Below are 16,100 nucleotides of genomic sequence, written 5' to 3'. Positions count from 1 at the left end.
GAGATAGAACCCGTGTCCTTACGGATGCTAGTTGACTTTGTTAAACACTGAGCCACTCTGGGAACTCCAGGACCTGCATTTCTAAAGAAAACATGCTATATATGTGTGACTGTGTCCCCTTGCAGTATAGTAAAAAATGGACAGAACATTGTAAAACAGCTATAATGGAAAAATTTTTAAATCATTAAAAAAATTAAGAAAACGTGTATTGGAATCATTCAAGTATTGTTTTGTCAAACTCTCGTTAATAGCTGAGCGCTTCCTGGGTAACACTGTAAACGCCAAGAATCATTACATTATCTGACCCGATCCCCCAACCCCATCAGTTCACTCCGACCCCTCATGGCGTCACTCTGCTTGGGATCTTGGAAGACATCAAGCTGTCCCGGACCCAAGCTGCTCCCTCACCCCTGGGAAGCCTGGGTCATGCTCAGTCTCACAGCAGCCCCACAAATGGGAGAGGCAGGTGGTGATTCTGCTTCACAGACAGGAAAGCTAAGGTTGGAGACGTAGCTTGCTGTGGTTCTGGGATTCCAACACAAGACCCAGCCCCTCAGACCTGGCCTCTGCTCTTCTCAGGGTTTGGGGTGGGGGGCGGTGCTGTGATGCACTAGCCCAGGAGGACAGCACGGCATGGGCGGGGGAGGTGGAGGAGGGGTGGCGGAGGTGAAGAGTGATCAACGCCTGTGCTTGGAGGGGAACACAGGCTTCAAAGAGGTGTGGCCTGGGTCCGAAGGCTCTGAGCCAGGGAGAGATCACAGCCTGATTGAGGAAAGCGGGTGGGTAGCTCCGTAGCCTTGGGCTAGGTGGTGATGAGGGTTTAGGGGGTTGGCAGCTGCAGATATGCCACCAACAGGGATCAACACAGCCCAACCACTGATGAAGCGTCACAGACCCAAGGCCTCCTTAGAGGATGGTACCAACCACCCCAGTTCCCGGCCACAAAAAAAGAAGCGTGTTGGCAAGGATGTGGAGAAAGTATTTTTTTTAATTTATTCTTTAAGTTTGAGTATAGTTGATTTACAACATGTTAGTTTCAGGTGTACAGTCAAGGGATTCAGTTCTACGTATATATCTATTCTTTTTCAGATTATTTTCCCTTATAGGTTATTACAAAATATTGTAATAGTTCCCTTGCAATACAGCAGGTTCTTATTTGGTTATCTATTTTATACACAGCAGTGTGTTTATGTTCATCCCAAACTCCTAATTTATCTCTCCCTACCCTTTCCCCTGTGGTTACCAGAAGTTTGTTTTCTGTGTCTGTGAGTCTGTGGCTAGTTTGTAAATAAGTTAATTTGTGGTTTTTTTTTTTTCTTTTTTTTTTTTTTTTTTTAGGGACTGGATGTGGACAAACTAGAATCCCTGTGCACCCCTGGTGGGGATGCACCCTATGATCCAGCATGCTCTCCTCCGGGTGTGTATCCACAGTGTATCTGGAAGTGAAGGCAGAGACCCCAGCGGGTGTTGGTCCCCCCGTGCTCACAGCAGCATGACGCACCACAGCCAAGAAGAGGAAGCAACCCAAGTGTCCTTGGATAGACGGATGGACGCCCCATGTACACAGACCACGGAACATTATTCAGCCTTAAAGAGGAAGGAAATCCTGACACCAGCTCTAGCATGGAGGGACCTCAAGCACATCAGGCTCAGTGAAATCAGCCACGAGAGGACAAAAACTGCATGATTCCACTCACATGAGGTCCCCAGAGGAGTCACATTCATAGAGACAGAAAGCAGAGGAATGGGGGGGCCAGGAGCTGGGGGAGGGGAGTTGATATTTAATGGGGACTGAGTTCCAGCTGGGAAAGATGGAGAGAGCTCTGGTAGTTATGGGGGCGATGATTGTGCAATAATTGTACGGATACGCAGCGACTCGATGTCACTGAACTCCACCCTTAAACATAGTGACGATGGTACCTCTCATGCTGTATGTATTTTTACCACAATTGAAAAAAAAAATTTAAAAGGCCAGAGGTTCTGAGCCACAGGGGTTTCTTACAAATGAGTTTTATTTGCATTCTCATCCCACACACAGAGATTTCTCGTCTGCACAATGGTACAGTAACAAGTGCAAAATATGCTTTAGTTCAGGTACAAAATGACGTGGCAGTGTGACAACTTCTGCTTCAGTGCCCACCCCCCACCCCAGGACCCCTTCAAGGGCCACATCACCCCAACAGAGACGCCCACCACCTTCAGAGAAGAGTCCCCCCAATCTGGAAAAAAGGCGAAGAAGTGACATGTTAAGAAAGAAATCACTTTCCATGCCTGAACGCTGGAGAACACAGTAACCAGGATTTCGCCCAGCAAGGGAAGGGCTGGCAGAAGACACACAGAACAATGCCTTTCTCTTCTGTCTTTAAAATCCAAGCCCCCAGATGTGTCCCCATCAGGGCACAGAGCCCAGGATGACATGTGAGCGCAGCAGATGCACAGGCCCGCCCACATGTCTGGGTGTGGGAAGGGGACACCGGCTCAATCCATCCTTGGTCCTAGGACCCTGGGCCACTGTCTGATTTCTCAGTCTTGATTTCCTCACCTGAGATAAGGCTGCAGGGGCCTCGGAGCCGTGGGGAGCCTCCACTGGGACAATGGCAGAGCACAGACACCAAGCCTGACCTGGGAGAGGACAGCCAGCATCTGTGGCTGCTATGAGTGTCACTATTGGTGTAACGGAGGGACAGCCACAGTGTCCGGCCATCTGCACGGGGAGCGAAGAAGCAGAAAGGCCAGCCAAGCCACAGGGAGGCAAGGCAGCCCCTGCTGGACCACGGCAGGTGGGGTTCACCCCGTGAGACTGCCCCGGGCCAGCTCCTCCCAGGCCAGAGCCAGAAACCGAGCCCAGAAGGCCAGGGAGCACCCCTCTCCATCATCAAGCTGAGGCCCCCACAGCCGGGTACCCCTGTAGGAGCAAGGCTGGCAGACACTGGGAGGGGCCCCAGAGAGGCTGAGAGGTCCTCAAGGCGCCGGTGGAGGTGAAGCTCAGGGCATACCTCACAGGACAGGAAAGTTCCAGAGGCCTCCGCCCAGCACGGCTCGGAGCCAGCACACTTTCCCCACAGCCTCCCTCCTACATCAAGGCTCAGTACCTTGCCCCGGGGATCCAAGACTGCTGGCCTCCAGGAACTGGACAGCAGGAGGGAAGTCAGGGGAGCAGAGGGCTGTGATTCCTTTAGGGGCCGCAGAGCCTGGGGGGAGCAGGGGGGCAGGGAGCACAGGACCCACAGGCTCGGGAGAGTCAATGGCTGCTCAGCTGAATGATTCTTCCACTTCAAAGCTCAAAACAAAATACTTTTTATTATTATTTTTTAAAGTCCTTATTTTCTAGGAGTTTCTTCCAAATAATCCAGGAGGAAGACAGAGTAACAGAGCTCAGTGGTTGGCAAAGTTCTTCTGTCAAGGACTAGAAAGGACATATTTTTTGGCTTTCAGGGCTCAAAGGCAGCAAATCAAGATGTCAGCATAAAAGAAAACAAATTTCCATGGTTTTGAGGATGAAATGTAAAAGGTAATAATTGAGTACATTTTTTTTGGTATTAATGAGAATGGAATGGGTGGGGTATAGGAGGACATTTCACTCTATTGGATTCAAAGATCACGCTCCCTGTCATCAAACAGACCACAAAACCCCAGCAGGGAACAGCATTCCGCCCTTGATGAGAGTGGGTGCAGGGTGATCCTTGTGGAGGCTGGGTGATGAGTACAGGATTAACTACATTGTTCTCGCTTGGAAGAAGGAATGAAGACTTTTCAAGATCGAGGGCTTCCCCAGTCCCCACCAGCTCCCCGCAGGCCACCCCAGGTGCCGTAGGCTGAAGGGCACAGGACACGCTCACAGGCTCCCTCTTTGTAGGGGCCTGGGAGGGCAGGGCTGCTCAGCCCAGGAGTAAGCAGAGCCTGCCCCTCCCCACCTCACCTTGTCAGCTGCCCTGCCCAGAGCAGCAAGGCCACGTCTCAAAGCTGCTTCCTAGGGACACTACCGCTAGAAGACCCCTGCATGACAAGATGGGGTGGAGGGGGGAACCACCACTCAGAATTTACCATCCCCCACGGGAGTGGGAGGAGGGAGGAAAGTCCAGGAGAAGCCTTTGCAGAGAGCTCCTGAGAGCTGAGTGGAGGAGGCTGCAAGGAGCTGATGGGGTGCCCCCAAAAAGGAGGCCTGCGGTGGCCTGCCCAGCACCTCACTTCCCTGCCCCCACAGGGCAGAGGGAAGGGGGCTGGGAGGCGATCAGAGAGGGTGTACCAACGTCTCCTACTGGCCAGCCTCACTAATGACATTCTACAGTGCAGCTGCCGGGGAGACCAACTCTGTCGGCCTTGCTTTTAGGGTCTTGGTCAGATGTCAGCTTCCAGCACTGCTCCCCCAGCCCGGAGAATAATGGGGCTTAGGGTGTGCCTTTCCCCTCAATTGGGGCAACTGTGCCCTAACCAGCTTCATCTACAGAGTCACAACCTGGAGCATCATGTAAGATCTCAAGGGAACAACTATCATCACCATGTCTAGCTAGGCTAAGGATGCTTGTGCCAGATATGGGGGCAGGGAAAGGGATCTGCATGCATCCACAGACACGCGCACGCGCGCACACACACATCTGAAACGCAGACATAGATCCAGCCAATGTTGAATCCAGCCCCAAGCTGCCAGGGAACAGCTGGTGGAGTAAAGTGAGTCCAGTTGTGAGCTCGGCTGGATCCTTAAAAAAGGACAGAATGAACTTCTCTGCAGAACAGATACTGCCTCACAGACTTTGAAAAACTTATGGTCTCTAAAGGAGACAGTTTGGGAGGTGGGGGGATGCGCCAGGGTTGTGGGTTAGAAATCCTATAAAATTGGATTGTGATGATCATTGTACAACTATAAATGCAATAAATTCATTGAGTAATAATAATAACTAAAAAAAGACATGGGCCAAGATGCTACACCTCACGTGGAAGTGTATGCGCCAACCGGAGCAGGAGCACCCGTGGTGCTGGGTACCACCACAAAGCACATGCATGTGCCACCTGCTCACTGTAGGCTCTGACGGAGGGAAGATGGAGAACCCAGCCATCCTCAGACTCACCTGTGACTGAATCAGCCACAACCCCGGGGGTCTCCGCCCTTACTTTTAAGAGAGAGAAAGAGAGAGAGACCTAGGGAGGTAAAGACACACGCCAAGTGAGGGTCTGGGGGCCCAGGACCCCTGGCTCTTGGCCCTCTGCTTTTCCATCTTCTCTGAGAGCCTGGAAGCTGCCTCCCTCTCTTCCACTGATGACAGCAAAAGGGGCTTTTCTATTTTTCTCATCAACTCGTTAATGATTCTCAGAACTGAAGTTGCTCGGGCCAGCCCCTGAAGCCACTCTGGACCTGGAAACTTGGGACACTGTTCAGTCTACTCCCATCTGCTCCCAGGAAAGCCCCCTCTAGTTTAATAGGCCTTTCCAAGAGGCCCGAGGTGGCCCAGGCCGGAGGTCACCAGGGCAACATCTGACCTTTGCTTAGGATGACAAACCAAGATTTGGAACTCGCCACCCGCCCCCTTTTCAAAGGCCTGTGTCTTTACTGTAAATGGGCAACTGGGTAACCAGGAGGTTTATCGCAACCTTGCAAACAGACAATTGCCCAGCCAAAAAATGTGATGGCCTAAGAATAAAGCACTCAGCTTCAGCCTTCTGGTTCAAGGCCTGAGCACATGGTGTGTCTTCTGTCCATCTGAGGATCCCTTTAAAAATGTGTTGCTGCCAAAGAGAAGCAACAGACTAGAAACATGGGGCTGGAGGGTACAGTTCTGGGTGGGGCTGCCCTGCCCAGCAGGCCCAGACTCTGGACCCAGGGCTCACGGGAAAGGCAGTGGTAGGAGTGAGAAGGACTCCAGCTTTCCTGCACTCTCATAAAATGAAAAAAATAGAAATAAAACACAAAACTGACAGCGAGCTGATCTGACCCCTGCAGCAGGGACAAGCTGTTGAATTAAGCAGCTAAAACATTTTGGTACCAATTACTATCTATACTCGTTTTTGGTATTCATCATCTTCTACTTCCTTGTCAGCTACAAGATTTAACTACAATCATCAGGAGACGGTAGGCAGAGCGGACACTGCGGGCATTCCAGAGAATGGGAGATGCCACCTAGAGCAACCTTAAGGTGACAGATCTTGATTAGACCCTCACTTGGAAAGAGGAAATAAAAACATTAGCCTACCACATCTTTAGAATTAAAATTTTAGCCAGAATTAAAATTTGACCTGGGTAGTGGCATCTCTTAGGTCTAGTGAAAGGCAGACACCTTGAAAGGCCAACAGACTAGTCCTGGTTCTGGGTGACCTTGAGCAAGTGATTCCACTTCTGTGTGACTCAGTTTTCCTCAAAAAAGGACATGACTGGTCTTGACCTGCCCCTAGAACTAATGTGTGGAGCTAGGACACACATCAAGAAAGACTGAAGAACATCAGTGATGTGACCCAGTATTAGTAAGATGGATACAGGGAGAGACAGCAAAAGAAGAGAATAGAGAGCCAGTTGTAAAAAGAGTGGAGCCAGACATGGGCTGAGTAAAAAAAGAAAAAAAAAAAAAAAAAAAAGAAAAAGCTGAGCTTCCTAATGACAGCTCCATGTCACAGAAAAAAAAAAAAAAAAAGATCTAGTAAGAATCAGGGTCCTTTAACAAGGGTTCAAAGGCAATTCTATAGGGATTTCAATCATATTTTCAACAGCTAGTGCTGAACAACTAGATATCTACATGCAAAAGAGTGAAGCTGGACCCCTACCTCACACCATACATAAAATACTAACTCAGAATGAATCAAAGGTCACTGGAGAGCTAAAATGATAAAAAAAAATTCTTAGAAGAAAACGTAAGTATAAATCTTCTTGACCTTGGATTAGGCAAAAGTTTTGTAGCAAAAAAAAAAAAAGTACAAAAGCAACAAAAGAAAACATAGGTATCTTAGACATCATCAAAATTAAAAACTTTTGTGCTTCCAAGAACATTGTAAGAAAGTGAAGAAAGCCCACAGAAGTGGAGAACATTTTGACAAATCACCTGTCTGATAAAAGACCAGCATCTGGAATATGCAAAGAACTCATACAACTCAATAATAAAAAGACAAATAACCCAATTAAAATGGGTAAAGGATATGAATAAACATTTCTCCAAAGAAGACATACAAAGGGCCAGTAAGCCCATAATGAGAAGCTCAACATCATCGGCCGTCAGGGAAACGCAGATCAAAACTGCAATGAGATTCGACTTCACACCTGATGGCTACACTCAAAATGACAGATAACAGCAGGTATTGGTGAGGATTTAGAGAAATTAGAACCCTCACACGCTGCTGATGGGAATGTGACGTGATGCAGCTGCTTTGGGAAACAGCCTAGCAGGTCCTCAAAAAGTCAAACATAGAGTGACTACAGGACCCATATGTCTACTCCTAAAAGAAAACTTATGTGTGTACCAAACCAGGTATCTATATGTTCATAGCAGCATTATTCATAATAGCCCCCAAAGTAGAAACAACTCAATATCCATCACATGACGAATAGATAAACAATGTGGTCTATCCATAGAATGAAATATTATTAAGCTATAAAAAATGACTGAAATACTGACAGATGTTCCATTCTAGCATAGAAAACATTAAGTGGAAAAAAAAAAAAAAACTCACCACAGAAGACCACATATTGCGTGAAATGTCCAGAATCGGTCAATCTATATGGAAAGAAGGTTCAACGTTGCCTAGAACTAGAGAAACTGACATAGGAGAGTTCTTGCTAAGGGCACAGGGTTTCTTCTAGCGGCAATGACAATGTTCTAAAATGGATTGTGGGGATTTTGTGAATTTACCAAAAATGTCATTGACTCATACACTACAAATGCATGTGAATTATATTTCAATAAAGCTGTTATACTCTCCTTCTCCCCCACCATCACCCAAAAGGAAAAGGAATGGGGAAAATGCCCTTACACTGTGGGGAGATCACACCTGCTGTCCCAACGCAATTATTACTAGAGCCCTCTTCACTCTGTATGACAAATTTATGTCACTGCCCTATCCCTATGTGATATCAGGCAGGTGGTTTTGCCCCTCTGGGCTTCCGTTTCTCTCTCTGGAAAAATCTACCAAGCTCAGAGCATCTCTGCATTTCCCCAAAGTGCCATTTTAAAAGCTGTCAAATCCTGCTCAGTTGGTCACCGCGCTGACCATGCTTTGTAAGATGAACCTAAATTAGCAAAGAGTGGAAGCCCTGAGCCAGCACTGGTCGCTGGGTTCCAGGAAACAGAGACAGGACAGAGGTTGCCTCCTGATATTCAAATTTCCCCAGAGTCAGGCCAACCATCCCAAAGCAGGCAACATGCCCTAAGCACACCCTCTGCAAGGGAAAAAGGAGAAACATTCACAGGGGAGCCCTCACGGAAAAGACAGCATCCCGGGGAAGATTGGCAAGTTGGGCAGGACAGCCTGGCATCAGGATGGTCAGGGTCCTCTGATCCCACAACGGAATGTTCAATTCCTAGTCCTCCTTGCCCACGACTGCTTAGGAAATAAAATTATACCTAAGGGGCTCAAGAGGAATAATTGGCTCCTTTCCCTTTCATATGTAAGAGATTATGCCTAAAAATAGTCTTTCCAAGAGTTCCCATTCATGGAGAGGCAGAAACAAATCTGACTAGGAACCATGAGAGTGGGGGTTCAATCCCTGGCCTCACTCAGTGGGTTAAGGATCTGGCATTGCCATGAGCTGTGGTGTAGGTTGCAGACATGGCTCAGATCTGGCATTGTTATGGCTCTGGTGTAGGCCGGCAGCAACAGCTCTGATTAGACCCCTAGCCTGGGAACCTCCATATGCCACAGGTGCGGCCCTAAAAAGAAAAAAAAAAAAAAAAAAAAAAAAGAAGGCTTTCCAGCCCCCCTGCCCCAGGGCCTCAGGACTAGGTGGCCCTGAGTGTCCACCACACCCGTGAAGAGATGTGAGCCCCTCTCAGGCTCTGCAGCAGGAGACCCTTAGAATAAGGTAAACGTGAAAGAAGCAGAAGGCACAGAAAACCCAATTCCTGTCAATCCATCCAGGAACAGGAAGACAGATGCTCACCAGGGTGGGAAACCGACAGGAAGACAGGAGGATGGGGGAGCTGCCCCCATGGAGTCAGCAGTCCCAGTCACAGTCATGGTCACGGAGCAGGTTACCAAAGAAGGCAACGGTCTGGGGGAGGCAGGGCTTCCTCTGGAGGCAGAAGAGTGGTCAGAAGGAGCGGATCCAGGTGGCACCATGGTACCCAGTGAGCAAGGCTTCAACTACAGAAGCAGGGCTTTCAGAGAAGACACCCCCCACCCGTCTGCCCTTCAGAGAGGGAAGAGCAAGGAACAGTTCCGAAGCTGGGTGCTGGGAGGAGGAGAGGGGGAAGCCACTGGCCTTCTGCCTGCCAGAGACTCTGCCTCCATGGTCTCCACTGGTGGTCAGGCCGTGGCTTTCATGGGCTGGGCAGGGTCCTCCTGGCGGCAGCTTACAGGGGTGTGCTTCCTACATCTGGGGGTCCATGGGGCTGGGGCGGGAGGCAGCTGTCGGCTCTGCTTCTGCTCAGAGGCCACATTTCAGGATGACGTGGTAGCCGTCATTGCTTTCAGCTGCAAGAGAGAAATGCTAAGGTTTTACAGGAAGAAAAACAGAGTACTGCAGCATCCAGGAAGGCCTGGGATCAGGGTACCAGCAGCCACCCTGCCATGAACATTGGCAGAGGTCACCCAGGTAAGACTGTGCACAGCTCAACGTGCTAATAAAAGCAGAAATTTCACCGCTGCCTGGCTCAGTTCCTTTTTTTTCCCCTCTCCTTTCTTTTTAGGGCCACATCTGCTGCCTATGGAAGTTCCCAGGCTAGGGGTTGAATTGGAGCTGCAGCTGAGGCCTACACCACGGCCTCAGCAAAAGAGGATCCGAGCCACATCTGCGACCTACACCACAGCTTGTGGCAAGGCTGGATTCTTAACCCCTGGAGTGAGACCAGGGATCGAACCACATCCTCATGGATACTAGTCGGGTTCTTACCCTGCTGAGCCACAACAGGAACTCCTTAAGTTTCTCTTGCCTGCGGGCCCTTTCCCCACAGCCTGAGGCCCAGGGACTAAAAAGCCACTGTCCAAGGAGGCTTCGGACACAGTGGGGGTCTTGGGGTATGATGGTCCCCAGACCTCTGAAGGCACCTGCTGGCTAGATCCAGAGAATGCGGGGAGGGGACTGTCCTTATCACACTCCAGGGTCCACCATCCAGTCAGGGAGCTTTCATTTCCACATATGTCGTCCCCTCACCTGCCCAGCCCCGTGGAAGTCACAGCTGGTTTTCCATTCCCCTGGCACGCAAGTTCCTTCTCAGACCCTTCAGTTCCAGCCCCCCGGCCCAGGGTCCCCGATCCATGCGGCCTGCAGCTCTATGCCATACCCACTGTTCCTGGAGACACACGCTTGGGAAGAACTCAAATCCATCTTGTAGTTAGCACTGGACTCAGGAAGCAGGCATTGCCTGGCCAGGACTTCCCTTTCACAGTGACTATGGGGCCAGTCTTGCTAGTTCTCTGGTTTCTGAGGCTAGGTTTCCCAGCAGGTATGTGTTCCTTTTGCCCAGAGGCTGTTCCCTGGGAAAACTCCCCATCCACTGGCCTGCTCTTCCCTCACCACTCTGGGAGCCCAGGGGGAGCAGCTAAGGTACTTTAATGAAACAAGAAAGGGGCGGGGAGGCTTTACCTTTCAAGGTACTGAGGATGAAGCAGGACTCATCTTGGAAATTCTGCACCATCTGAAAAGCAAAGGAGAGACCATATCTCTTCACAAGGAGCCCAGAGAACGCCAAGCTTCAGGACCACAAGAGGCCGGGCACGTGCAATTGTCAGAAATGACAGCCGCTGAGTTCACACAAAGGCAGGAACACACTCATGCTTCACTTGCGGAGACAAAAACGGGACATGAGGTAAGTGGACAGAGCAATGGTCATTGTGAGTAACAGAGAAACTAAAGGACAGAAAAGGAGCCGGGAAGGGAATTCTGGAAATGTTTAATATGAAACTAAATTTTTAGTGATTTGCTTTCCTTTCACTTTCTCCTGGTGACCACGTCTTCCAATCCCCATCAGGACACACTATAAGAGCACATATATGTAAAACAGCACCAGATACAACACCAAAATGCAGAGTTCCCTGGTGGCTCACTGGGTTGAGGATCCGGTGTTGTCACTGCTGTGGTGCCGGTTTTTATATGGGGAGTTGTCAATATCTTGTACTAACTTATAAAGACTAGGAAAAAGAATACAATGTATAACTGAATCACTTTGCTGTGTACCTGAAACTAACACAACATTGTAAATCAACTCTACTTCAATATTAAAAAAAAAGCAAACCTAAAATGCTTTAAAGAAACCCTTGGTTTCTTTAAATATAAACAGAGCTCCATTCCCTGGGTCCACAAACACAGCAGAATCTAAGGATTACTCACCAGCTGCCTCTCGTTTTGACTCACAGCTCAGTGACCTTGGACAAGTCAACTTCCTGTCTCCAGGCCCTGTCTGTAAAATGGGGCTGTTTCGATGATAAAATATATATTTAGATAACCAAGATGTAGAGCAGAGGGACCTGGCCTCCTCTCCTGGTGGGGAGCTCTTCTCTGTGACTGCTTCATCAAACTGTCCACAGGACCCACAGGACCTAGCACCAATGACCACACACATCCCCCCTGCAGGTAGCTGCCCTGGATAGCTCCATGCACACACACAGAGCGCCCTTAAGGATATTTAGAGCAGTGCCGTCCCTACGAGTGAAAACTAGAAACAACCCATGTTACACAATAGGAGAAGCAGCACAAACCAACTGTGTGACCTGACACACCCTGCCAGTCAGCGGGGCCAGCAACCTCCAGCAGCGCCCCTCAGCATGTGTGAATCACAAACCATAAATCCCAGAAGGATGCACTCATATTCCACTTACATGAATTTTTTTTTTTTTTTTTTTTTGGCCACGCCTGCGGCATACAGAAGTTCCCGGACCAGTGATCGAACCAGTGCCACAGCAGTGACAACGCTGGATCTGTAACCCACTGAGCCACTGGAGAAGTCCATGTGAAGTTTTAAAACAGGTGAAACTAAACAATATATTGAGGAAGGACCAGGAATAGATTGGTACAGAATTCAGAACAGCAAGTGGAAGGGGAGTGAAAACAGCCCACCTACGGGCTTCTCACCACATTGCCCTAACCTGAGTGCAGGTATTGAGTACGTAGTTATTCTTGAAACTCTGCAAATGAGCCTTCTATACTCGTTGCATATGTATGCTGTATTTCACAATATACATGCAAAGAATGTGAAAAACATACACATTGACCTAAACCTACCCAACACACACACACACACACACTAACCAAGAGGACAGCAAAACCCCTTTCCAAATGAAACGGTGAGACCCACGTTTTACTGCCTGCTCCCCCATCGTACCAATCCATCCACCTGTCAACCCCTGCCCCGCCCCCAGGGCCTAATGATGCGTGAAGTACATTTACGCTATACTGCTGGCCTGCTCCCTCTGAGACGCCTGGCCGCCCCACCACTCGGGCAAGCAAAACTTGAAGCAGGGCCCACATGGGCTTAATCAGTAACTCCCTTGTTTAATTAAGTGCCCTTGCACCCCAGGGGCAGGCTGCGCAGCTGGCCAGGCTGCCTCCAGCGCTCCTGGCAATTAAGAACCAAAGGTTTCCAATTGATTCGGGGTTAAGAGGCAGGGAGACTTTGGGGAATAAGAATCGCCTACTTAGCCGAGGTGGCGATGGAGCTCTGCGCTCTGCTTCACTTGCTTAACTGCCTACTCTGGGGGGCACAGGGCAGGTTAGGGAAGGAACTTCCTTCAGGGGGCTGTGAAATTGCAAGGGCTCCGAGCATTCCTGGCTTTTGTCTTTGCGATAGAAATTCACCGCGAGAGGCAAAGCGACAAGTTTTCCATGCCGCTATCACTGCCTGTGGCTCAGGGCACTTTAACCTCCCAGGCGATGCTAGAGGACATTCTAGCGACTCCAGGCTTCATGATCTCTATCTTGTGAAATGGGGATGAAAAACCCCACTGCCTTAGCTTTAAATGTAATGCTAAATGTTAAAGAATTCTCACCTGGTGACCAAAATGGCAAATTGCAGATCGGTGTACCTGTGTTCAAGTGGATCCTGGTTGTGTGTTTTAAAAACCCACACCCACACACACTCGGGCACATAATGGACACTCGCACAAAAAAATGACCTGACAGAATCACATCAAACCTAATCAAAATGCAGCGAAGAAAAGAGAGTGGGGGAAGATCAGAATCTGTTTTATATTGTCTGACTTCTTATGCTAATTGTGAATTCCTTTCTAATTAAAAAAGAAGGAAGACACTACCTTGCCAACCTCTAGAGCCAAACTCCCATGAAATAGGAGACACCCATGCAGGGACTCAGGCAATTATGGTGACTAGTGGCAGCAGGATTGTTATTAATAATGACAACTTGTGAAATATACACATCATGAAAACCCATACATTTTATACATTGTCCTTTGCTCCCCAAAACAAGTGCCTAACTCAGCATCTCCTGGTACCTGGCACTGTTTTTCTCATCTTAGCTTTTTACTATAACCTGCTCAATGAGTAGAATGATCCCCATTTTGCAGACACAGAAACTGAGGCTCAGAGATGCTAAGTAGATTTGCCCGAGGTTGCTCAGCTGCGAGAGGCCAGTTCCATAATCCTCTACGCAGAGGTTTTCGCAGTTCTCAAAGGGGGAGGAAGGTCTGCTGGGGGATGGGCTGGGCTGGGGGCTCAGGGTTCCGCCACCACTGCCCCCACCAGCACAGGTCTGTCTCAAGGCCTCTTTTCAGGAGTCAGACAGGCTGCTGGCTTCAAGTGAGGTTCTGCTGCTGGACCACCAGGGGTTCCCACCACAGCCAGACCTCCTAGGAGCTATGTACCTTGGGCCAATTACTCAGCCTCTCTGTGAAACTGGATCGTGATAGCCCTCATTTCGCGGGGAGGCTGTCGGGATTAGACACTAGGAAGGGGTCCAGGATAGAACACGCTTAAAAGCTTTTGTTCTACAACATGCAGGCATGGCCGAAACGTATCAGCAAACCGTTCTGATAACCCTGTTCTGAACCAGGAATGGGATCTGATCCCTTGAGGGCTCGGTCATGACTGAGTTGTGTTCAGTATCCGTGTTCTCGGTCAGGGGCACTTGTGCCCTGCATAGCCCTGTGTGGCCAGCGACAGACCAGGCAGGCTGTGACACCTTCGCCATCAGCAGAGGAAGCCTCTGTTCTCCTGAGCCACATCCTCTCCATCACCAGCCCAGTCCACTTCACCCTCTGGGGGGCCTTCCTTGTCCTGACAAGGGGGAGCGCCCTTGTCCTGACTCCCAACTGTAAGCGCCCTGAGGCAGAGATGGGGGGGTCCCCTGGTTCCTGCAGAGCACCTGGCCAAGGGTAGCGGGGGTGGAAACAACAGTTCTTCAGACCCCTCCCTCTGGCCCTCCAGGCAGCCCCTGCAGCAGAGAGCAGGCGGCAGACCAGGTTGCCCCCACCTCCCTGGGGTGCCCTTCAGGGGCAGGTCTTGGGTTCCCGGGCTGGGGCATACAGGGCTCACCTCATTGCTGACCACCACGTGGATGCCAGTGGGGCCCTGCCGGTACACTCGGTGGATGTGCTGTGGGGAGATGCTGTACAGGTTGGCAATCTTCTCAATCAGCTCCAAGGTGGTCAGCTCCTCCAGGAAGATGGCGTGGTACACTGGAGGCCGGAGGAGAGAGGTCTGCTATAGAGCAAGCATCTGCCTTTTCATGAGGTGCCTACCCCTCCCCAACCCCCAAACCAGGAACTTGCTGTAAGGATGCCCACACCTGGATGGACTCGCAGGATCTGGCTATACTGGGGATGCGTCTAGAAGCCACAAGGCCTGTGCACCACCCAGCACCAGGTGAAAAGATGCCAGGCTATGTTCTTTATTCCTACTGGGGGATTCATGTAAAATGGAGAATCCCTGGATCCACCCCAGACCCAAGGACACCCCCTAAGGGGTGGGGGCTGCAGGAAGAAGAGCTGGCCAAAATCTGCCTTTCCCACAAGCTTCCAGGGATCCTGAGGCAACAGCTTCAGATGGCCAAGAGGGAGCCTTAAAGACAATTTCTTTCTTTCTTTCTTTTTCTTTTTTTTTTCTTTTCTTTTTTTTTTTTTTTGTCTTTTGTCTTTTTAGGGCCACGGCACATGGACGTTCCCAAGCTAGGGGTTGAATTGGAGCTGTTGCTGCCGGCCTACTCCACAGCCACGCAACACCAGATCTGAGCCACGTCTGCGACCACCACCACAGCTCATGGCAACGCTGAATCCTTAACCCACTGAGTGAGGCCCAGGATTGAACCGGCAACCTCATGGTTCCTAGTCGGATTTGTTTCTGCTGTGCCAAGACAGGAACTCCAAGACAATTTCTAAATGACTGCAAAAGAGACAGAGTCTGGTCCTCGCCCTTCTCCATAGCGTCAACAGTATCCAGCTGGAGCACCATGACCCCAGGTGCATGGGTGGTGCAGGGAGAAGAGGGGGCACCAGGAGTGTTGCCAGCCAGTCAGAAGGAAACAGTGACCTTGAGGTAGAAGCATAACCCAAACCGGCTGGGTAGAAAGAAAACCCCATCTGTGACCTGGGGTAAGGACTCAAAGCTCAGGGGCTTCAAGTTCCTCAAAAGTAAAACACCTCGGGGTTCCCTATTGGTCCAATGGTGGAGGATCCGGTACTGTCACTGCTGAGGCTCTGGTCACTATTGTGGTGCGGGTTCGATCCCTGGCCCGGGAACTTCTGCATGCCAAAAGTGTGGCCAAAAAAAAAAAAAAAAAAAAAAAGTAAGACAATTGGATTAAACTACAGGTGTCCAACTCCTCATTCAACTATGGAAGGAACACTTGGTTCAGCAACTCTGATCAGTGGCCCCATACGTTAAAAGCACATGTGGGAGTTCCCCTTGTGGCTCAATGGAAACGAATCTGACTAGGAACCATGAGGTTGAGGGTTCGATGCCTGGCCTCACTCAGTGGGTTAAGTTTCCAGCATTGCCATGAGCTGTGGTGTAGGCC

At 49.8% G+C, this 16,100-nt stretch overlaps 1 protein-coding gene across 5 annotated transcripts in view; it reads right to left on the bottom strand.

Annotated features, from left to right (window-relative positions):
- Positions 1–1,994: 1,994 nt before the first annotated feature.
- The window catches only part of TFCP2L1 (transcription factor CP2 like 1), a 66,472-nt gene continuing 52,366 nt past the window's right edge, over positions 1,995–16,100 (bottom strand). For all 5 annotated transcript variants that reach the window (XM_084999620.1, XM_005671641.4, XM_084999621.1 and 2 more), the window contains 3 exons: positions 14,621–14,763; positions 10,721–10,772; positions 1,995–9,609 (listed from right to left, as the gene is read on the bottom strand). In XM_084999620.1, the coding sequence (XP_084855746.1) occupies positions 9,563–9,609; positions 10,721–10,772; positions 14,621–14,763 (242 nt within the window). In that variant the 3' untranslated portion in view covers positions 1,995–9,562. The remainder of the gene's footprint in view (positions 9,610–10,720; positions 10,773–14,620; positions 14,764–16,100) is intronic.

The sequence above is a fragment of the Sus scrofa genome, chromosome 15 (assembly GCF_054392235.1).
Source record: "Sus scrofa isolate SSC_HxYL_T2T_F1_AM1 chromosome 15, Sscrofa_HxYL_maternal_Yorkshire_Landrace_v2.0, whole genome shotgun sequence".
Taxonomy (NCBI): Eukaryota; Metazoa; Chordata; class Mammalia; order Artiodactyla; family Suidae; genus Sus; species Sus scrofa.
The sequence above is the reverse complement of the archived record's forward strand: the minus strand, read 5'-3'. Positions and strand labels throughout refer to the sequence as shown.